Source organism: Schistocerca americana, chromosome 2 (genome assembly GCF_021461395.2).
Source record: "Schistocerca americana isolate TAMUIC-IGC-003095 chromosome 2, iqSchAmer2.1, whole genome shotgun sequence".
Lineage (NCBI taxonomy): Eukaryota > Metazoa > Arthropoda > Insecta > Orthoptera > Acrididae > Schistocerca > Schistocerca americana.
This window is the reverse complement of record NC_060120.1, coordinates 1007907166-1007932350: the sequence shown is the minus strand read 5'-3', so window position 1 is coordinate 1007932350 and position 25185 is coordinate 1007907166. Positions and strand designations below refer to the sequence as shown.

General features: G+C 42.6%; 1 protein-coding gene across 1 annotated transcript in view; it reads left to right on the top strand.

Moving 5' to 3' along the window:
* Window positions 1-25185, top strand: part of LOC124594621 (Down syndrome cell adhesion molecule homolog) — a 184111-nt gene that overhangs the window by 110675 nt on the left and 48251 nt on the right. The window contains exons 9-10 of the mRNA XM_047132993.1: window positions 3331-3429; window positions 17017-17202. Coding sequence (XP_046988949.1) covers window positions 3331-3429; window positions 17017-17202 — 285 coding nt within the window. The remainder of the gene's footprint in view (window positions 1-3330; window positions 3430-17016; window positions 17203-25185) is intronic.

The window sequence follows — 25185 nt, the reverse complement described above, 5'->3', positions numbered from 1 at the left end:
TAATCATTCTCAAAAACATTTTCAAATCTTTTAAAGTCGACGCTGTATTTAAGGCCAACAATACGCTGCGATTTAACCTAACAAACAATTCACAACAAGAAGTCTTCTAATACAAGAGGAATAGTGTCTAAGAAATACAATGTAACATCTGTAATGCGAGCTACGTATGCCAAACTGGTATGTCCTTTATCTGAAGCTACAAAGAACACAGGGACGCTTTTCGGCTTAGCAGTTTCGAGAAGTCAGCCGTAGCCTAGAACATTCATGAAAGTAGTAGCCCCATCTTGGAAACTGATGAGTATCTCGCAGTTTTACATAGGCCTATACAAGATAAATACGAAAAACTGAATGTACTGGAACAAAAGCAGAACTCAAATAACTTCCTCAGAAACTTTTAAGATCTTATTTAATATCTGTTAATTATTTATTGTCTCTACATCTTTCAGTTCAAGACGAAATTTGAACTTCCGGGCTTCACGGCAGTTTTTTTTCCCCCCCTTCAGTATTCTCTTCGGGTTTGATACTTACATTCACGAAGAGCTCATTCGCGCTACTTCTGGAATGTAGCTTTCAAGATGCTGAGCACGCATATAGCCGTCCGTCACTGTGACGCTGCTAGTATCCAAGACAACGCGGGGAATTCTATTTTATCAGTTGACGGGGTTCGCCCCCTGTAGCTGAATGGTCAGCGAGACAGAATGTCAATCCTAAGGGCCCGGGTTCGATTCCCGGTTGGGTCAGAGATTTTCTCCGCTCAGGGACAGGGTGTTGTGTTGTCCTAATCATCATCATTTCATCCCCATCGACGCCCAAGTCGCCGAAGTGGCGTCAAATCGAAAGACTTGCACCCGGCGAACGGTCTTCCCGACGGGAGGCCCTAAAAAATGGTTCAAATGGCTCTGAGCACTATGGGACTTAACTTCTGAGGTCATCAGTCCCCTAGAACTTAGAACTACTTAAACCTAACTAAGGACATCACACACACCAATGCCCGACGCAGGATTCGAACCTGACACCGTAGCGGTCGCGCGGTTCCAGACTGCAGCGCCTAGAACCGCTCGGCCACCCCTGCCGGCCGGGAGGCCCTAGTCACACGACATTTACGTTTAGCTGGTGGTTATGTGGATGTACTTGATAAGAGGACGCGGCTGCAAGGGAAGTAGCCACGTTATTTTACTATTTTTATTGTTCTTGTTTATGTTTGTATTGGTAACCTTTAGAGATTCTTGTGTGGTTATTCTGATGGTGAAGACTTGCTCTTCAAAACGTGTTAATTCTAGAGTTTTCTACACAGTAAACGGGTGATTGAGCCGACATTTTAACTCTGATTTTGACGACCACGACCTCATACCCACTGTACATAAAATCGTAGGTGATTCAGCTAAGCACGTCACATCTTTCCTAAGCCGTCCAAAGCATCGTAATTCTGTTTTAACCTAGACAAATTGGGATAAAGTTCAGACTAAACGATGCATAGTTTCTTTTTATAGCCATATTAATTATAGCTATATGAATTATGGAGATATAGGTACCGATTTCGCTTTTTCCCATAGAACTGTGGTAATTTCGGCTTTTAGAGTCTTTAGATCTAAAAGAGACGAATTCAGCAGGGTTTCACTCTTCAGAATCCTATTCGCACTTTCGGAGAAATTAAGATATTTATAAATTAGGGTTCGTCTATGTCGAACATGAAACCGATTGCTGTCTTACTTGAAATTTGGTGTTGTTACACGGAACTGTCGCATGAAGCTGAGGGGGCGCTCCAGCTTGACGCAGTTGAGATAGTCAGCTTACAAAAGCAGAATATTGGAGAAAAGTTTTAAATTAAACTCATATTAAATGCACTTGGCTACTTGTAGCTGGACCGACACACAAACTTGAAGGTAAAGGACGTGGTATTTAAGGATGATTCGCGAGCTGACTACGGTAACAGTACTGTACGTGTTTCTACCAGTCTTGAAAGAAAGGTGAACGTCAAAAAGCGAATGAATTTGTAAAACGGAAAATTAAGGTAAAAGGACTGTTAAATAATTTTTTCGTGTCATAAGTTTAATGTCGAGATACACGCTTACATTGCAAAATTGTGTAAGTAGCAGGACGGAAAATGAAAACACAAAAGTATATGGACAAAAAAACTTTCTCGAAATTCTATTTGTCATGAAGTCTTCGAAATGTCCACCGTCTACTGAAGTAGACATTTGCAGTCGCTGCTTCAAGGACTTCTGGACAATGTAAGATTACTTCCGTCCTAGGCTGTTGATTTTGTGATTGTAGATTTAAGTAAGAAGGTGAAATGTTGGCGAAGAAAGCAAACATCAAATTGTCAGCAAGAAGAGAAAACTCATGGTCGTGAAAATTAGAGCAAGGGATTGAACCTTACACTTTTATTGAGCCATAAAATAATTCTGCAACAGAATATTTCTTTACTAACATAACGTGCAGCTCCCTATAATGAAATGATAATTAAATCTGCCATGTAAGCAAGAGATCCTGGGTTCGAGTACAGGTCGGGGCACACATTTTGAACTGTCCCTGTTGATGCATATCAACGCCTGTCGGCAGCTTAGGATTTTCATTTAATTGTCATTTCATTCGTTACACATTAATGTGAAACTATAGTGGATCTGTAGGGTTGGACGGAGGGCAAGGATGGCAATGTGAGTGCATAGATTGAGGCTGATGGGTGGGATGTATCGGCTTTGTAGAGGAGATAGAGGAGAGGAAATAGGACTGATCAGTAGGACACGGGAAATACGGGTTTGGGTAGGGCTGGCAGTGTCAAAAGAAAGGCGGTGTGACAGCGGAAAAGAAACTGAAGACAGACGTCCGTATGTTTGTAGTTTGAAACTGATACTCGGTCGAAGGCTCTTTCAGCGTCGACGCATACAAAGATGGCGAACAGCGTTGGATCAGTTGCAGGGAAAGGATGATAAGGTGTTGATCTCGTGTTACGCACTTTCCAGAGAAGTTATGCAGGGATAGGTGTATTTCTGAGTGTTTGTGGATGCAATGGGTCAGAATGGATTGAAGTATCTTGCAGAGGGAAATAAGGCTAATGAATCGGCTGGATGAAGTACCGCTGGGACATTCGTTCAAGTTAAGGAGCAGCAGTACCTTGGATATCTTCGATGGCTTTGGATAGAAAGGCGGACTAATATTATGGCACCGTACAGTGTAGTTAGCATTTGTAGCTTGCCATATGATTTATGGTGATAATGGACTGAATTTCCCGAAGATTTGAGACCGTTTAATTGGAACCAAAGCCTTTTTTCATGACTGTGTGACGCGAAGGTTCTAGACGTGCGCTCAGATGGTGTTTGCGTGTTTCAGTGCCGGCGGCTCCACTGGACCTGCGGGCCACCCCAGCCGGCTACGACAGCATTCTGCTGCAGTGGCGACTCCCTGAGGAGGCCCGCCGCACTGTCCAAGGTAAGGACTTCGTCAGTGCAACTAGTCAACCAGAGACCAATTTGCTTTCCATGCCACGATGAAAACGAGAGAGTTGGAGCCACACCTATTACTGACTGCGATGTACACCAGTTCCTAATTGACTGAAGTTCAGTCACTTAATACCCACTTCTAATGCACAGCTCCACAATGTTTGACAGGTTTGCATGCTGTAACACATCCCACTTCAATTACTGTAATTACTATTTAAAACTGGACAGAGTGCAGTCTAGTGATAAAATTGCTGTCACTTTGGAAGACATCCGGAATCTAGTATTAGTGTCAGCGTTTGATGTGGCTTTGGATGACTTGAGAATTAACAAGAGAGAACATTCGCTCAAAATTTATGAAGTCACTGGAGTGAAGAGATACACAAACGATTATTCACACTGGTATGTAAGAATCTGTAATACTAGAGACATATCGTTTGAGTTTCGGGAGAATATCATTCACACAAGCTCGAAGACATTAAGGGCGACAACTTTGGGACAAACTGCTTAAATGGTATGCAAGCAAGTTTGCTGACAACAATAGTACAACAAACGAACGGCAAAGAAAATTGGGGTCTTTTAGATGACGATCAGTTTGGCTTTAGGAGAGGTGAAGCCACCAGAGGGGCAGTCCTTAGGATATGCTTGATATGGACTAAGACTTAAGACAAGTCACAAAATTTAATGACCCATAAAAACCATTCGGTAGCGTAAAACAGTGCAAGATATTTGCAGCCCTTGGAAAAAAGGTGTAACCTTTAGGGAAAGATGAGTAATATACCTTGTGTACAAGAGTAAAACAGTGCGAGATGTTTGCAACATGAAGGAAAATATGTGTAAGATTTTGGGAAAGATGAGTAACATACCGTATGTACAGGAACTAAGAGGTGCATATAAAAATGGTACACCCAGATCGATTAAAATCTAAGGCAAGGATGCGCAGCCTTTCTTCACTACTGTTCACCCTGTGAACAGTAGTGAAGAAGCAGTGGCGGAAATAAATACATGCTCTGGACTGGGTTGAAAATTCAGGGTGAAACAGTCATAGACTATACAAACAGTAATGTTATACGAAGGTCATAATGTTTCATTTTCTAAGCATCACAGTAAAGTCAGATTGGCACAACGTGCTGTTGAACTTCTACTGCATAAGAATCACATCACTGCTCATCTCTCGGAACGGGTTCAGTTAACACAATTATATTTTCGTTCACCTTTTCAGTTAAACTTCATAAAACTTTGCGCGATCTACTGGAGTAGTGTTTTGTTTTTTTCTCTACTAGACAGAGCCACAGGTTACTCCAAAGTCCTAACACAAGACACACGTGCCACATTAATGCACATAAACACAACTGATGATGGAGATGCGACAAGTGTTTTGGAAATAAATAAACAGTGACTCGTTACAGTAAACTTACTGTTTCATTCGATTGACACTGCTGTTTTTATCTTATTATTTATCTATCACTTCCATTCACCCTACTGGAAAGGGAGGGAGGGGAGTGACAGTGTTCAAACTTTCGCTCTTCAATCATTACAATATAAACATGCTTTGTATTTCAATTTTAAATTAAAAAATCCATATGATAAAATAGATGAAGATATTCATAAGAAGATATTGATATGAGGTACATACTCTCTATTATGAACATGATATTTTTATACAGGCTCATGGCAACTGTTCTTAGGGACTGGGATGTGGGAATTAATGGGGAGGATATTATTTGGGAAAGGATGTAGGACGTTTAATTGAGAAGGAACTGAATGGTGGGATGTGGGTGTTAGAGGATGTGTGAGATGCCTGCTGGCGAAGTAAAAGATCTGAATCTTTCATTCAGATATGGTGGAATCAATAAGTTAGGTTTTGTTCGGAAGGAAAGAAAGATATGGGTGATGATATCATGGTCTAATAGGGGGAGGCGGTTGAAACTATTTTGGGGAAGGACATAGAGAGTTTGGAGGTGAAGGGAAAATGGAATGTGTTCATAGAGACGCGGGAGCAAAAAAAAAAAAAAAAAAATGGTTCAAATGGCTCTGAGCACTATGGGACTTAACATCTGAGGTCATCAGTCCCCAAGAACTTAGAACTACTTAAACCTAACTAACCTAAGGACATCACAAACATCCATGCCCGAGGCAGGATTCGAACCTGCGACCGTAGCGGTCGCGCGGTTCCAGACTGAAGCTCCTTTAACCGCGTGGCCACACTGGCCGGCACGCGGGAGCAGATCCACTGCTCTAAACGATGGAGGAGACTATAGGGTGGCGCATTTCCTGTTAGCTTCTGTCCCGGGATCTTCGCCGACGTTTGTTTAACGATTTTCCTGAAGAGTCATCAGCACGAATGGCTGGATTTGTCAAAGTTTCATCCTCCACTACTGCACTACTTGTGGCGATACACAGTGGAGGATGAACCTTTGATAACGCCATCACCGATATCGGAAAAATATCAGGAAAACCGCCAAACAAACGTCAGCCGAAGATCCCTAGGTGGAAGCAATGAGCAGCACGTCAAAAAGTGGCCACAAAAGCCTCAACAACTTTTAAACTATATAGGGTTGGGATTCAAGTTCTCGAGTGATGTAGTAGAGACTAAGGTGCCTTTTTTCTGTTAGAGGAAGTGTGGGAATTTCATGAGCTGCTAGAGGCAGTTTCTGCAACCCGCTCAAGTATATTTTTAACGAGATTTCTTCATGCTCATTTGCCTCTTTCAGCAGAAATGCCACAGCATTGCGTATAATCACATGTTCCTGAAAATTAAGAACTCTCTCTGCACCTATGGTTCGCTAGGCTGTGGTGCTGTGTATTTTAGTAACTCTCTAAGCGTGCAGGTCGGCAGCTGACGGTCAACCCAAACAGTCGCTATTCCGGAGTAAAAGGATGGACTCGCCCAGCGCTCAACAGGAGAACGCGCCTCTGCGCCTGTGGCATGTTATTCTGAGCGAGTCTACAGCTTTGGAGAAAATTTTAATCGACATATCCTACTGCGAAGTAAATACTGCAGTATAAGTAGCGTGCATTCATGGCGTTCACGATGTAACACTTTTAATTTCCATCAGCGCATTTTGAAACTTACTAAGCTAAAGACTAAGAAATGAAAAGCGTGTACTATATTAGAGAACTGGAGCGATTTCGAATAAAAGTAGGCATTATCTGCCCGCGCACGACAGTGCCGGTACCAATGTGTTCCAAGAAGCCACGCGCAAAAATGCGATTTTTCAGGGGGTCATATCTCGGGTTCTATTGATCACAGAGGCACGGAGTCAAGTGTTTCGGATAACCCTTTGGCCTATTGACCATTTGTGTACCTATCACAAGAACAGGTTCACTTTAGCTGTCCTACTCTGCACGATTAAAATTTAAACATTACACACTTCCCCTAACACAGGCAAATTGAGCAAATTGGTTGGTTCTTTTGCATTAAGCGTGGTACAGGGTGGACTTGAAGTGACTTGCAAAAGCACCATTTCTTCATAGGTGGTTCCTGAGAAAACCCCAAAAACCGTGATCCTTGGGTATCCAAAACACCATTGTGGGGATGGCCACATCTATAATTTCCATTCATGGAAAATAGTCAATTTTTACCTTATGTTCTTAATGTCATGATCTCAGGGAATCCTGAAGCATTTTTGAATATCATTATCAGGTACTCACATCCGGTCTGAGGCGTGAATATATTTCTGACTAACGTAGTAAACAAAGAGCAAGGATTCTGCGGTCATCGCAAGGGTTCTAAGGTCACCAAAGAGTTTTCAATCACCTATTTTTCACCAGTAAAGCTTTAAACACGCCGTTTCTGTATAACGGGTACTTCACACCTATACAGGCTGTCTTGACCCGGAAATTATTCGATATTTCCACCTGGTGGTGTAATAATATTGTGAATATAGCATTTTTTATCTGATAAGAAACGTAAAGTAAAAAGAAGGAGAAATAAACCAACCTGGTGGACATGAGCGTCCTATGATGCCCTAATATTTTTTACGCGAACACTGAATACTTAAAAATTCTAGAAATAATGGCAACGAATCACCAAAATACTTTCCGCCGAGTATTAAATGACTACATCTACAGAGTGTCCCTCCTAAGACTCGTCAGGCGAACTTTCTCTAGTCTTTCAGCAAATAGTTACGATTTTGTTTCTGCAATGTATAGATCGAGTCGACCGAAACAAGTACTTCTGATCAGATGTTTCATGCGACCCCCGCTGTCAACGGAAAGCGACAGATTGTTTTCCCTCGCAAAGAATATGATTTTTGGCAGGAAATTTACGTGCCTATTAGATAAAGGGATCTCAAGTCAGTCTAGCGCGATATTCGTTTTATCGATATGTAAGTATTAACAGGAACAGTAAAACACGAAGAATAGCCAGAACTCCAACATTAGAGGAAACATTACTTTATGATCTGCCTTGTATAATTTTAAGCCATACGTTAAACTGTTTCTAGTGTCAGAACTGTACGTCTTATTGTTATTATATACTATTTTTGTGACAACGATTTGAATTTTAACGAGACCTACCGACCTCATATTCCTACTTAACGTAGACTGCGTCACTAAACAGCACTAAACCGCATAACAGGACTGAGATTCTAAAAGGTGGTTCAATTTCGTTTATTATATAAATGTATTATTGTAATACTTGTAGAAATATAATTTCTACATTTGTTCTGATATCTAATGATAGTGGTATCAGAAGCGCGTTAAGATCTATAATTTAAAAAAAAAAAATTGATAGTAATAAAGACAGACAATTATATTAGAAAAAGTACCACCATAGCTGTATCTTGAGAACGTCTTCATTCCTTCGCACGACTAGTTTCGGCGGCACATTACTGCCATCCTCAGACCTCACCATGCCAAAAGAGTATTTGATTTCCATGGCGCATTTACTGTGTTACCGTAGTTACTAGCACATGTGGGGTAGCTTTCATCAGGAGTCTATACACGAAACTGTATTGTCTTTAATGACGGAGGATGGCAGTTGGTTGGTTTGTGGGGGTTGAAGGTGCCAGTCTACAAAGGCCATCGGTCGTTTTTTCCATGATCATGGAAACCCACAAGGAATAAAAATAAGCAACGGAGGTAACAAGGTACGACACAGAACAAGAAAGACGTAGACAAAGACCAGAAAAGAGGAATTAAAAAAAACAGAGTGTTACAGTGGTTGGCCGACCATACTAAAGAAAAAAAAAAGGAAAAGTCAACCACCAAGAGACACACTAAAAACCGTCATCTAAAACCGTAGGCCAAAGGCCAGACTCAATACAAAAACAGACACAGACCCTCAAATCGAGCGATAAAAGCCCCCTGCGTGAATAAAACTCAAAACTAAGCCTGCCGTTGCAGCGTCATCTGTTAAAAGTGCATGGCGCGTATCAGGCAGCGCAAAAGTCTGCCTGAGCGCAGTTAAAAGCGGACAGTCCAACAAAATGTGGACCACTGTCAACGCGAAACCACAGTGACAGAGAGGTGGCGCAATAGATAACCGTGCGTCAGCTAGGTGTGGCCAATGCGTAGCCAGGAGAGTACAAAGGAGTCCTTGTGAGATGTCTGCAAGAAGGAGCGCTACACACTGGTACTCTCCTTTACAACCCGAAGTTTGTTGGGTGAAGGCAGGGCGCGCCATTCATCACTCCAGGTACCAAGGACATTCTGCCACAGAACTGACTGGAGATCACACTCCAAAAGGCCAATCTCCAGGGCCGGTGCATCGACAGCCTGTTTGGCCAGCCCGTCAACCCATTCATTACACATGATGTCGACATGACCTGGGGTCCACACGAAGACCTTGGAGTGGCTGCAATGGGCAAGAGTATGGAGGGACTCCTGGATAGGCATCACCAGACGAGAAAGAGGAAAACACTGGTCGTTAGCTCGTAAACCGCTCAGGGAGTCACTACAGATAACAAAGGAATCACCTGAGCAGGAGCAGAGATACTCTAGGTTACGAAAGATGGTTACCAGCTCTACAGTGAAAACACTGCATCCAGCTGGCAATGAGCATTGTTCAGAATGATGCCCAAGAAAAATAGCAAAACCAACTAGACCAGCAACCATCGAACCGTCGGTATAGACCACGTAGCAAGAATAGAAAGAAAGTGGCGGCGGAGGGCCTCAGGAGGGACTGACTGAGTCCTTCAGGCCCTGTGCCAAAACCAGCCGAAGGCATGGGCGTATATGTCAATAGCTCAGAAAAGAGGTGAGAGAGGGAAAAACTCAAGCCCAGAGAGAAGAGCCATGACGCGAACCGCGATCGTACACCCTGACTGGGGCCGCCGTTTGGGAGGATGGACGACCGAATTGCGGAGCAGGAGACGGTAATTGGGACACTCGTGCAAACTACAAACATTGCGGGGACGAAAAATAATAATAACAGCTGACATCAATGCAAAATCCCCCCTATGGTACAGCGGCACCAGAGACGCGAATGGTGACAAAGTAGAGGACTTTCTAATGGCTTCACAGCTCGTGGTGGCCAACAAGCCAGGCAATCCTCCTACCTACACAGCAGGAGGAGGACAAGGCACGAATATAGACGTTACCCTTACGTCACACAACGCAGCCAATCTAATAAAGAATTGGACAGTTATAAGCAATGCCACCACGAGCGACCACAACTTAATAACCTTTACCTTAAGTGAAAGAGAGTGCCGCTGGGCCATGGGTTGGGAGGTGCAGTATAATTATAATAAAGCAAACTGGGAACTTTTAGCGAGGGAGTGCGACATTCCAGCATTACCAGAAGGTGATGGACACGAAGACCTAGACATAGACAAAAGAGCCGAGGAACTGGTGGCCGCAGTACATAGAGCGGTGAGGGCTGCCGTACCAACCAGGAGGAAGGCCGTGGCGGCCTCGCCAGCACCATGGTCGCCCGAATTAGAGGAGTTACGTCAATCTGTTAGAAGGCTAAGAAGAAACTACCAGCGCAGTGTCGTCTGGCTGGAGAGACAAAGATGGCAGTTACGAGACAGGGTGGCAAAGCAAAGTTTTCAGAAGGAATTACGCGAGGTGAGACTACGTAGCTGGGAAAGCTATGTGCTGAACCAGTTGGCCTTAGATCCGTGGGGTCTCCCTTATAAATTGGTACGGGAAAAAATCCGCTCTCCCCTGGAGTTATCAACTGTCAGGCGAGGGGATGGGATGACGGAGTCTTGGCAGGAAACTGCTGAGGTCCTTCTCCAGTCCCTGTTGCCTGACGACAATGCGGATGGGGAAACTGAAAACCAGAAGCAACTGCGTGATGCATATTTAATGGATTACAACAACAACACGGCAGTCTACCCATTCTCGGAAGAGGAGGTGGCTGTGCAAATAAAATCCCTCAAAAGAGGGAAAGCTCCAGGACCAGACGGCATTGTGTCTGAGGTGGTGCAATTTCTGGCACCCCAGTTGGTCGCGCCGCTAACTCACCTCTTCAATGAATGTCTCCGACAAAGAAGGTTTCCCAAGAAGTGGAAAACCGCTAACGTAATTATAATTAAAAAAGGACCAGAGAAAGATCCAACTGAAGTCAAATCTTACAGACCAATCTGTCTATTAGACCTATTTGGGAAGCTCTTGGAGAAACTGCTGGCTGACAGATTGACGGCTCACCGGATACTGTGGGGATGAGCAGCAGGCAGTTCGGCTTCAGGCCGGGGCGGTCGGCATCTGATGCCATCGCTCTGGCGGCCGAGGTCTGCGGTTCGACCCCGCATAAGTATGTCGTCGGCATCATGGTGGACATCAGTGGCGCCTTTGACAACCTGTGGTGGCCTTCGCTCTTCTCCTGTTTACGGGAGAAAGAGTGTCCAGGGCCGCTATATGGGTGTCTGAGGAGCTATTGTAAGGATAGGGAGGTTTGGCTATCATCCCCTAGCGGGAGAATTGGAAAAATAATCACTAAGGGGTGTCCCCAAGGTTCTGTATTGGGGCCCCTGTTCTGGGACATGCACATGGAACCCTTATTAGACGAACTGCAACAAAGTGAAGAAGTGCTAGAGGTGATAGCCTACGCTGATGACCTCCTCCTGCTGGTCGGTGGTCGTAGCCGAGAGGACATAGAACCGAAAATCGAAAGGGCCATTGACAGACTGCACCAATGGTGCCTCAAAACGAAAATGAAAGTTTCCCCGACTAAGTCTACTTATCTACTACTAAAAGGTCAGCTTATTAGAAATCCCACTGTGAGAATTGATGGCTCACCGGTTCTTCGGCGACGTGAGGCGCGATATTTGGGAGTCATAATTGACGAGAGATGGAACTTTGGAAAGCACATAGAAACCGTAACACAGAAAGCCTTACAGTTATTAAATAATCTCATTTCCATTGGACATAAACGATTTCATCTCCCCCCTCATCTCATCAAACTTTATCATAATAGCATCCTGACATCAGTAGTGGGGTACGGCTCGGGAGTCTGGGCGCACAGGCTCACGCGGGTCGTGCCCGCCATGATAGTGAGAAGAGTCCAGAGAAATATGATATTAAGATCAGTAGGGGCCTACAGGACATCACCAGGGGGAGCTCTGTTAGTTATAATGGGGCTCTGCCCGTTAGATATTAAAATAAGAGAACAAGCCGCATGGTATTGGGCGAAAAAGGGAGATGGGGGAAAAATAACAGATATCATGGGTGTGAGAGTAGAGGATAAGAGGGAGATAAGAAACAGAGGGGAGGAACTGTGGCAGAGGAATTGGGAGGAAGATGAAACGGGGAGAAGAACATTCCAGTTCCTACCTAATGTTAAAGAACGCGGGACCATGAATTATTTCGAACCCACACGAGGACTCATCCACTTTCTCACTGGTCATGGACCCTATCCGACATACTTATGTCGGTTTGGGGAAAGGGCAACCCCCGAGTGTGACTGTGGCGCAGCGGAAGGAACTCCCGAACATGTGGTTTTCGAGTGCCCTCTCTTCAACGACGTGGCGACAACATATAGAGATAGACTTCCACACAACGAGACATACGACCTTCTGAGACAGGAAGACACTTTTCATACCTTGAATGCTCTGGCAGAAGAGCTATCACGAAAAGTTCTAATAGAGTACCTAAGGGATCAAGAGTAAATACCAAATTTTCAACCAACCAACCGATTAAGACCTGATCCCAATCCCATACCGCCTGTGCGTGGAATGGCCGACTTCCATCAGTTGGAAACCGCCACGTACGGGATTAGGGGGATGGGATCAATCACACCGACTATGACAAAGCACCAACTATGACGTAGGTTAAGTTAGTAGAGTAGGACGTAGATTAGAATACTAACATAGGAAACTGCAGCGATTACTAACCTTGGCCAGCCCAGTGCCAGGGGCACGCTCCTCGGGGTTAGCTCGGGGAGCCAGGCCATTCCAAGTAGGTTTGTACTTACTGGCACACCTGTGACGCTGCAGTTAGTAGTCATTCTTAGTTTAGAAGTAGGTAAAATTAGCTGCCCATTGCTACCGTAGGAAATTAACACTAGATCAGGAACTTAACAAGTAGTAGTTCACTAATACAAATTGTAGGTAAATTAAAGAGTCCATAGTTACTGTAGCAATTCAACACTAGCTTAGGAACTTAAATGTAGCTCACTAACACAAATTGTAATATTAGCTGCAAAAATATTCTTCAGATTCATGTAACAATAATGGCCCACTAATCATATCAGGAGGTGGACTAAATATGTATAATTAATATTGTTGTTAATAAAGAATTTTTTTTAAAAAAAAAAAAGAACTACAAACATTTGCAGCATAAGCGGTCAGTAGTCGTTGGCGCCGGATCCGCAATGGAACCTCCACAAGTATGCTGTTTACAGGACTTGTGCAGAAAGCTCTAGCTGTGAGTCGGATCCCGCAGTGAAGTATGGAGTTAAGCAACCGCAATGCGGAAGGCGATACTGAACCGTAAGCCAGGCTTCCACAATCGAGATGGGACTGAATCAACGCCTGATACAGTCGTAGAAAGGTAGACCAATCGGCATCCCAGCTGATGTGATGCAGCAACGAAGAGTGTTAAAACGGCGCCAGCACGTTTGTTTACGCTGCCGAATATGAGGGAGACAAGTAAACCAGGCATCAAAAAGCAAGCCCAAAAACCTATGCGTCTCCACCACGGCAAAAGGTTCGCCGTCAAGATAAAGCCTTGGCTCAGGATGAACAGTGTGACGCCGGCAGAAATGCATGACGCAGGTCTTGGCGGCCGAGAACCGTGCATGACGGCCCAAGACTGCACCCTGCCGATAGCGCCCTTTATCTGCTGTTCAGTAACCACAATGCCAGTGGAGCTATAGTACAGCAAAAAGTCATCAGCATACAAAGAAGCCGATACGGAAGTTCCCACAGCTGCAGCTATCTCATTGAAAGCAACTAAAAACAGGCAGACACTCAAGACAGAGCCCTGCAGGACCTCATTCTCCTGGACTCGGGAGGAGCTAAGGGGGGAACCAACTTGCACACAGAAGGAACGAGGTAACAGAAAATTTTGAATAAAAATCGGGAGCACGCCCCGAAGACCCAACCCTTGAAGCGTGGTGAGGATGTGATGTCGCCATGTAGTATTGTATGCCTCCCGCACGTCAAAAAAGATAGCAACCAGATGCTGACAGTGGGCAAATGCTGTAAAAATGGCAGACTCCAGGCAGACAAGATTATTGGTGGCAGAGCAGCCCTTATGGAACCATCCCTGAGACGGAGCCAGAAGGCCCCGAGACTCAAGTAGCCAACTCAACCTCCAGCTCACCATATGTTCGAGCAACTTGCAGAGAATGTTGGTGAGTCTAATGGGGCGGTAGCTGTCCACCTCCAGTGGGTTCTTGCCAGGCTTCAACACTGGTATGATAATGCTTTCCACCACTGAGACGGAAACTTACCCTCAACCCAGATATCGTTGAAAAGGTCTAGGAGGCATCACTGGCAGTCCACTGATAGGTGTTTGTGCATCTGATAGTGGATGTGATCTGGCCTTGCAGCTGTATCAGGGAAAGTGGCAAATTCACTTTGGAATTCCCACTCACTGAATGGAGCATTGTACGATTCTGGGTGGCACACATGGAATGAAAGGCTCTGCTGCTCCAACCACTCCTTCAGGGAGTGGAAGGCCAGTGGGTAATTCGTAGAAGCAGAACTCTGAACATAATGCCCCGCTAAGAGTTCTGCAACTGTGTCTGATTCAGTACAGACGGCTCCATTCAGGGAAAGCCCAGGTACACTGACAGAGGTATGATATCCATAGAATCGCCTAATCTTGACCCAAACCTACGATGGACAGATATGGATGCCAATGGTGGAGATATACCTTTCACAGCACTCTCGCTTCCGTTGGCAAATAAGGCATCGGGCTCAGGCACGGAGCCGCTTAAAAGTAAGGAGGTGTTCCAGTGATGGGTGCCACTTATGACGTTGGAGGGCCCGTCTACGATTTCGAATCGCCTGAGCGATTTCCAGTGACCACCAAGGAACAGTCCTCAGCTGAGGGGACCCAGAAGAACAGGGATTTTCAGATTCTGCTGCATAAACGATGCTGGTGGTTATCGTGTGAACCGCCACATCAATAGTGTCATGAGAAAGACGCTTAATAGTGTCAATGGAGGTGAATGAGTCCCACACCCAGTATCAAAAAGCGAGGCGGCAATTGGGCCATCAGCCCAGCCAATACATATTGTGGGACATCACCATCCGGTGGAAGATAGATACTGCAGACAGTAACAGCCTGAGGCATCCACACCCTAACAGCAACAGCCTATAAAGGTGTTTGAAGAGGTACACACTCGCTGTGAAGAGAGTTAGGGACATAGACGCAGACTACACCAGATATCCTCGCATAAGCTGCCTGATTCGTATAATAACACCAACAGCCACGGAGGGCGGGGATTCGCATTGCCAGAAACCAAGTTTCCTGGAGAGCAACGCAGAAAATACGGTGAAGGCTGATAAGTTGTCGGAGCTCAGCAAGGTGGTGGAAAAAACCGCCGCAATTCCACTGGAGGAAGCCATTGTCCGCGGACTAAAAAGATGTGAAAGGACTGAAGAGGCAGATTACACTAGCGGGTTATATACCGCCACCAAAGGAGAGCCAGAATCGAGAACCATTGCGTCTGAGGTAGAGGCGAGAGCGAGGTCATCAGGAGACACCAATATCTGCAAATCGTCCTCATATGCAGAGCTGGTAGTAACAGGTGGCACAGAGTCAACCTGAACCCCTTCCTTCCTACTCAGCGTTTCCTTCTTCTTCTCCTTCTTCTTCTTTGTCTGCCCCTTCACCCACTGCTCCTTAGAAGCAACCTGGGAGGGAGTCTCAGAAGGAGGATCAGGGGCAGACGAAGAGCGGGAAACTCTTCGATCTGCTGCTTATGGCTCCTTGAGCCACTGACTGATGTCAGCTGTCGCACTGGAGGATTCCCTGGAAGGTAGACTTCCAAGGGACCCTTTCCACACGAGAGAAGCCAGAGGAGGCTGGCGTACCTCCAGTGGGGTGGCGGGGTCCGATAGCCCCGTTGGAGGGTTGGTCTCCCAAGGGAGATACCTTGCGAGCACCATAAGAAGCGGTGTCCCCCATCAAGGACACCGTGGAAGAGTCAAAGAGGCCCTGAGGGCAGGGACAGCCATCGCTAACGGGGGCAACGAAATCGCTGTCACAGCACAGGATGCAGTCATTGAAACAGGATGAAGGCGTTAATATTTCCTCTTTGCCTCTTGATAGGTGAGCCTGTCTAGGGTTTTGATTTCCATTATTCGCCGCTCCTTACGGAGAACAGGGCACTCAGGCGAGCAAGGGGAGTGGCGCTTCCCACAGCTGACACAAGTGGGAGGAGGCACACACGGAGCACCCGAGTGCAGAGGACGACTGCAGTCCCTGCAGGTGGCGCTTGAGTTACAGCGAGATGACATGTGGCCAAACCTCCAGCACTTGAAGCACCGCATAGGAGGAGGGACATAAGGTTTCACGTCGCAATGGTAAACCCTGTGTTGTCAGGGGGCTACCAACAAGAGGGTGCATGACAACTCCACCACGACGGACTGGCTATCGCGCTGGTTTTCGGGTGTAGAAATGGTCCAGAATTGTCGTGGGCGCAAAGGATGGTGCAGCGCAGGAGACGAGGAGTAGGCAACCCAGAAGACGTTGGGTGCAAAGCCCACCACAAGACAATAAGTAGCATGCAAGATCTTGGTGCATTATGGACAAACAAAAAACACCATTTAAGGTGTCCTTTCCCAAATGGCACGCACTATCAACAGAAATTTAGAGAAGGTGGAGGTCAAACCCGAGAGGAGAGGAACACATAAAGGCCGAAACTTTGGAGACTCCTTTTAGTCGCCTCTTACGAAATGGCAGGAATACCGCGGGGAAGAGGATGGCGGTAATGTGGCGCCGACACTAGAAGTGTGATAAAATAAAGATGTTCTCAAGATACAGCTACGGTTGTACTTTTCTTATATATATCATCAACTGAAGTCCCTCATCTATCCAATAAGGTGGACATCCATAAAGTGAACAGTCAATTATGTTGTCACAGGGGTCTGTCATGGACAATAAAACAACTTTGTCGACTGATCTTCGGTGGGCAGTAATTTTAAACACTGTTATGTCTTCATTCTGCACACAGGACATTACCTGTTCTACAAGAAGGAGTTTGGAGAGTGGGAGCAGGTGAGACTGCCGGCAGAGGAGAGGAACTGGACCCTGGGGGAGCTGCAGTGTGGCACCAGGTACCAGCTGTACCTGCAGGCGTTCAACCAGGAGGGTCGCGGGGCTGCCACCCCCACTGCTACCGTACGGACTCTGGGAACAGGTGAGCGTCTTCCCTCCTATCTTGAGTACCGCATTAATACGGGGTCGACGTGTTGCGTTCAACTCCGTTTTAAGCCATCCAAGTTTAATTCTCGTAGTAGTTGCAAAGATGAGTGATAGAGTCAGCGCACTGGCGTTCGCAAGGAGACTGCGATAGGGTAGGACTGGTAAGTGAGGTACTTGCCCCATCCTAAAATCTGGAGGTACACGCTTTTTGTTGACAGTAGATTTCTCACCAACTGCTAGCAATGAATGTTTACGAATCTAGTAAACTGCAGGTTAAATAATTCTGAGCGCGTCGGTAAATATTGTTACTTAAGCACGGGGTGATTCCGTGTCATCTTACAAATTTTCATGTATGACGGACAAGGCTAAATGTATCAATTTGAGGTAACAGACTAAGTCGAAAGTTATATGTGAAAATCGTACTGATACCCCCTGACAGTGGAATACGTGTACCGGTACTGTTGTTGCTAAATTGTAAGACTGTAGGGTAGGCAACTTACAGACGTGGCAGTATGGACCAGAGCAAGGAAAAAATGTCTGGTAAACATGAGCTCTAACATGCTGTAACCTCCCCAGAGAATTTTAAAGACAATATCTAATAGAAATGGAGCCAAGTGTAACCTCCCCACAATTAAATTTATTGACAACGACAATTAAATGAAAATTAGCAATCTGACCCAGGTATAAGCTGCCCACAAAAATGTGAAAGTCAATTCAGTGATAATAAAATCTCTGTGACAATGAAAACACAAATAGACCGAAATGTCGATCTTAGGCCCTGTTCACTAATTAAACTGTACTTCTTACCTTAGTAAAACTGCATCTGCTCTTATTTTTCGCCATAGCTTGGAGGAAATTCATTGCAAAAATTTTGAATTTAAGGGAAACTTTTCTTTAAGGAATAGCAAGGGAAATATTTCTTTCATTAAAGGATTCTTTGTTAAAAAATTGCTTTGAAAACAAAATTATTATTGGGGCGATTCTTGGACAAATTAGTTACAGTTAATTTACATAATTAGCTGAGCGCAATGCTGCTTCATTACCTTATTTAAAAATAATATACCTCGTCCTGAATCTTGACCAGAGTGCCATGTCGACGCCCGCCGACTGCTCACACACAACTGCTAACCCGCAACTGAACTGAACTCTCCCATTGCTAACTCGCAACTGAACTACATGCTCTCTGGTCAGAGATTCTGTGGCTCGCCATCGCTGCCTATGAAACGTACGCGTTTCATAACCCTCCACTGGGGGGGCAAAAATTTGGCAGCGATGGTGAGTCATTTGGACTTGCCATCGCAAGAAATTTTTTTTTAACTAATTAACTTTACAGTTACAGCATATATACAGATATAGTACATGAATTAAATGTGGTGCACATGCACATGCACATGCACAAAACATTAGACAATGACAAAAATGTGTACAATGAGTACAGAGCGTATCAGCAAATCAGAAAAATGTATATACAATATAAAAGACAAGAGTGCACATATACTGTACTTCAGAACAAATCGAAAAATGTCTTTAGCATTTTCACAACAAATAAACATAATGGCAAAAAATCATGTCGACAAGTGACATAAGTGTACTTGCATTGGAGTTCAGCAAATCAAAAAAAATGTATAGGCCATGAACATAAATGATGTTAGCAAAAAATGATTTTCACTATGTGACAAGAATTAGGATAGGAAAGGGAAGGATTGCATCATGGTTGTAGCACTTTGGATTGCACATAGCTGCTCTGAAAGTCCACATCTTTCCACAGAAGTACAACACCAAGTGACACAATTTGAAGTTCTTTTTCCATTAGTATTTATCAGCGTAGTCAAGACACTGAAATGTCGTAGTAATCTTCCATGTTATCATTTTGGCAGTACATCAGGTACACCAAACAGTGGGACCATAATAACGTCTTCATCGCTCACGGTGGTGGACAGCATGTCGTGTCAACACCACTCTCTTACAAGGCACACCAATGTAGAATTAGTGCAAAACCAAATATAGTGCTCCATGATCATGAGGATGGACAAGACAAATGGATATTACAGTAATTCCAGGTAGTTAGGTCAGAAGGTGAAGGACATTAAGTCACAGACTAGTCTTGATTAGCAATTACATTAGTAGTTTGCGGCATTCATAGCCCAGTTATTGAACATTTCTGTACCACGTATGTAATATTACAGAATAATGTTCATAAAATTAAATTATTGGCATCATGGGTAATCGTATTACAATAAACAGTGGCAGTCCTTGGCCAGTTACAAAGCATATTTAGTATGACAGAATAATGTTCATCAGAAGTCTTCATTGAAAAAAAAAAGTCAATTATTGGCCTAGCATTAACATAATACATTGAGTTATACAAATTATTGGCACTCATTGGCCAGTTACGAAAACATGAAAAGTCATCACTGAAAACAAGAGCTAATTAATGGCATAATTAATAACATAATTCATTTAGTGACATTAATTATTGGCACTCAGTGGCCAGTTATAGAACATGAAAAGCCATCATTGAAAACAGGAGCTAATTAATGGCATAATTAATAACATAATTGATTTAGTTACATTAATTATTGGTACTCAGTGGCCAGTTACCAAAACATGAAAAGTCATAATTGAAAACAGGAGCTAATTAATGGCATAATTAATAACATAATTGATTTAGTTACATTAATTATTGGCACTCAGTGGCCAGTTACCAAAACATGAAAAGTCATAATTCATTTAGTTATATTAATTATTGGCACTCAGTGGCCAGTTACCTAAACATGAAAAGTCATAATTGAAAACAGGAGCTAATTAATGGCATAATTAATAACATAATTAGTCATAATTCATTTAGTTACATTAATTATTGGCACTCAGTGGCCAGTTACCTAAACATGAAAGGTCATAATTGAAAACAGGAGCTAATTAATGGTATAATTAATAACATAATTAGTCATATTTCATTTAGTTACATTAATTATTGGCACTCAGTGGCCAGCAAGTATTGAATAGTATAAAACATTGTTCATCATTCAGTATTATTCAGAACTCTCTTAAATGAGTAGCATTATTTGAAACTGGTGATACACACCATTAAGAAGTCATGATTAAAAATCAGTTAATTACAGTCATAGCATTAATAATCATGGGTATTATAAGTAGTCTCATTACAATAAACAGTGGCAGTTATTTGCCAGTTACAAAGCATTATTTTATATATATTTTTTATCATTAAAAAGTCATTACTGAAGTGACATACTATTCAGAGCTGATCAGTATTATTCAGAATTCTCTTAAACTAGTAGCATTATTTGGGACTGGTAATACATTTTTTTTGTTTTTGTGCTAGCAATGCATTGCGTTGGGATCAATAATTAATTGCTGAGGCATAACAATATTTGCTATTGATCTATTGCTGCAAATGAGGATAGGTAACGTCATTCGTCATGAGTCAGCTGTAGCAAGGCTATGTAACAAGGCAGTATATGTGATCACATTTATAAATTATAGACACAAATGGGTAAAAAATAAAAATGCAAGTACTAGAACAGGTATAATAAGTAACAAGTTTAGTAAGTATCATGAAAAGCATCTCCTGGAAAAAAAATACAAAATGGATTATTGAGCTGAAAGAAGAAACGCAGACTATGCTGAAAAGTAGTGAACTTCGAATTAACAGGTAGTGAAATGTGTATAAAAATGTGTTCCATAGCTGTCCTTTCCAAAACCTTCAGTCATCATACCATACGATATAAAACATACTGTCAAAACAAACTGCAACAAATACTTAAATAACTACATAGCATAAATACATAAACTTCAACATCATCCTCATTTGTAATGAAAAAACTTCATTATCCATATTATCATAACTTCATTATTATCATCACCTGTAAAGAAAAACTTCATCATTCATAGTAGCATATTCTTCATCATTACTCTTCATTAGTATTCATTATCATCTGCAAAAAAATCGCTTCATATTCATTACACAACTATTCCTTATCTCTAGCATATTTCATCACTTAAAACTAAGATGTGTAGTTCTGTGTGACAGCCTGCATCAATCACCTTGTATTCTGAAAGAAAAAAATTAGTTAAGACTGCTATTCTACGATGTGCATAGTATATTCTTGTTAACGCTTGTTAATTCTGATCCATTTACTCTTCCTCACAAGGTTTTTTGCATCTTCTTTCGTTCATTCCGTATGTGAAATTCCCATTTCTGTTTAATTTATTTCCTTTACGTATCATTTCTTTCTGAAATTGATGAACAAAGATTAATGCCTTGCATTTAAATCATATACCCACTAAATAATGACTGGTTAATGGTGCCACAATTAAGCATACAGCATATCATGACAGAAAACGTAATATGTCAAAAGCATAGACAGTGTTCAAAGGCAAAAATGTACAGAGAATATCACAATGCAGCAGCAAAAAAAAAAATGTAAAACAGTCACGATGTTGAGATATCATAGGGCAAAAATGTCAAAATCAACTGGTGTGTTATACCTTAACTATTTCACAGTGCATATAAACAAAACATGAAAACAATCGTACATAAAAGAGACAAAATGTGACGTTGGTTGTGTTCAGCTTGTATGTAGTGTAGTTAATAGAGACGAGAATCAAAGACTTTAATGGAGAGAGAATTTGATAAAATTAATACGTCACTACATAGAATTGCATAATTATTCATAAAATGCGTAAGTTCATCTGGAAAATATGCACGGTCTGATGTGTAACGACAAGAAGAGCGACCTGCTAACCTTATCTTACCGGGCACTTGCCAAGAAAAAATACATTAGTCATCAATAATTAGTCATGTGAATATAACTGCAGAAATGATCATAAACATTAGTAAATAACATTACAGCGTGATAAATCGTAAAGTATGTTCACTCAATAAAGGGTTTTATGTTGGATAAATGGTGGTTTCCTTTCGATTTTCTGGTTCTCAGAGTTTCGACGTGTACTACATTGGGGTGAGGAATACTGCGAATCCGATATGGACCTGCGTATAGAAGTTCAAATTTACTGCACTTACCTTTTAATTTCCTGGATAAATAGTGTGTTCGTACTAATATCTTCTGTCCAATGTGAAAGTTTCGGCGTGTACAAACCTGTTTTTGTTGTCTTCTCCGGCGCTCTGCGGCACGTTTGATGTTGTTCAGCGCAATGTCAATTATTTCGTGCTGCCTTAGTCGACGACAGGTAGGGAAGTTTACTAATTCTTTAATTTTGTTTGGTGGTTCAACGTTTTTCAGTATAACAGACGGAGATAGCATAGTGGATTCATTTGGAATGGAATTAATTACATCTTGGAATGAGAATATGTGTGTGTCCCAATCAATATGTCTTTTGTGGTAGTATATTCTGCACAGTTTACCAATTTCTTTCATTAATGGTTCACAGGGGTTCGAAGAAGCATGGTACCTGGATATATAGATTGGAGAAATGTTTCTAGCTCGTAACATGCGTGTCCATATAGCAGATCGAAATTGTGATCCATTATCGGAAATTACTCTCATCACATGCCCTACATGAAATAGAAAATGTTTTACAAATGCTTTCGAAACAGTTTTAGCAGTAGCTTTGCGTAACGGAGTGAAAGTAACAAATTTTGAAGTGAGCTCAACAGCGACAAAGATGTCGCTAAAACCTCTATTAGTTCTCGGAATCGGACCAAAAATGTCTGCTGCGGTCATGTGTCTTAATTTAACAGGTACAATTGGATGTAATGGAGGAATATGTGAAGTGGTGTCTGACTTAGCTTTCTGGCAAATTTTACATGACGCTAAAACTCGTCGTATACGTTTTTCCATGTTGGTAAAATAACAGTTCTGTCTCAGTATAAGAAAACATTTTCTGGCTCCGTAATGTGCGTAACTTAAATGAGTATACCATATTAATTTGTTAACCAGTTCGTCAGGAATGCATAATAACCAATTGTTGCTGTCTGGATGAGAGCGGCGAAACAGAATGTCATTGCGTACAGTGTAGTGGTTCCTAATCGTAACATTATTCTTATCTTGCCAAAGGTGTTTAATTTCTTTCCACACATTGTCTTTACTTTGCTCTTTTGCTATGTCCTGTAATGACGATGAAATAAAATTTTCAAATGCAACTTGCTGAATGTACATGACACTGAAATTTGCTTTGCAGAAGTTGGTTGCTACGTCTTGCTGATTGTTGCTGAGAGAACGCGATAGTGCGTCTGCTATAACATTTTGTGTGCCGGGGATGTGAACAATCGTAAAATTAAATTCCTGTAAATGAAGTTTCCATCTACTTAATCTGTCATGAGTAAATTTAGCCGAAAGTAAAAATTGTATCGATCTGTGATCTGTGTAAACGGTGGTATGTCTGCCATAAAGAAAGTGCCGAAATCTCGTAAAAGCCCATACAACACATGTTTCCAATTCTGTAACGGAGTAATTTTGTTCAGCAGGCGACAGAATGCGACTTGCAAATGCGATGTTTTTAATTACTGTTAAGCCGTCGTCTTCAATTTCCTGAAAAATGTGTACGCCTAAAGCGGTGTTGGAACTGTCGGTGGCAATGGAAAAATTTCTGGTAAGATCTGGGTGCGATAAAAGTGGAGCATTCAACAAAGCATGTTTCAGGTTCACAAATTCAGAATGTGCTTGCTTATCCCATGACCAAATAGTGATTTTACCTGTTAATTGGCATAATCTAGGTGTGTCTAAAGCAGAGTGATGAATAAATTTGCGAAAAAAGTTAATTAAGCCCAAAAAACTGCGTAGTTGTTTCTTCGTCGTAGGAACAGTAATGTCACGTAGAGCTTGAAGTTTTTCCGGCAAAAAATGGTGCAAATGGCTCTGAGCACTATGGGACTCAACTGCTGTGGTCATAAGTCCCCTAGAACTTAGAACTAGTTAAACCTAACTAACCTAAGGACATCACACACATCCATGCCCGAGGCAGGATTCGAACCTGCGACCGTAGCGGTCGTGCGGTTCCAGACTGTAGCGCCTTTAACCGCTCGGCCACTGCGGCCGGCAGTTTTTCCGGATCAGGCGCAATGCCTTCTGCTGAAATTACGTGTCCAAGAAATTTTATAGAAGTTTTGCCAAAATGCGATTTACTGAGATTAACTGTGAGTCCTTGTGCATGAAAAGTTTGCAACAGTTGTTCTACAATCAGATTGTGTTCAGACCAGTTAGCTTCTGCGATAAGAATGTCATCTACGTACGTCGTAATTCTGTCCTTAAGTTCTGTCGGAAGTATTGTGTTCAAACCGCGAATAAAAGCTGCAGAAGAAATAGTTAATCCGAACGGTAATTTACAAAATTGATAACAGTCGCCAAAACAGAGAAATGCTGTATACTTTCTGCAGTTCGGATGGAGCTGAATTTGCCAAAATCCCGATTTCAAATCTAGTGTAGAATAAATAGCAGTACCATGAAATTTTTGTAGAAGTTCTTCTAGTGTCTGTGGTCGATCGGTTTCATTAATAATAATGTCATTAATGTGACGTGAATCAAGTACAAGGCGAAGTGAATATACGGAATAGGATAATGCTTAGCTTTAAATGTGTCGTGCTGTTTCACTTGAAATTCATACATAAATCCGGACATAGTACCAGGAATATTGTCGAAAACTGGAGCTTGCTGTAAAAGAATTTTGTGTAATTGCGTTCGTTCATCGTTTGTATTTGCACTGCTTTGTTTAACTTTATCGGAAATCATCTGCATTACGTCGTAGTCGGCTTCGTCTGGAGTATTATAGTTATGTACGTACGTGTCTGTGAACAATGCGGAATTACAGTCTATGTTACGTGATACGGAAATGACCTCTGTGCGATTAATTGTTTGTTCTTCCGCAGATAGTGAGTGCTGAAATTCTATAGCAAATTGTATATTTTCATCTTTCAACATTAAATAGGAATTCTGAAAATCGACAACTGCGTCGTGTTGTACCAGAAAATTCGTACCTAGGATAACGTCTGTTGTCAATA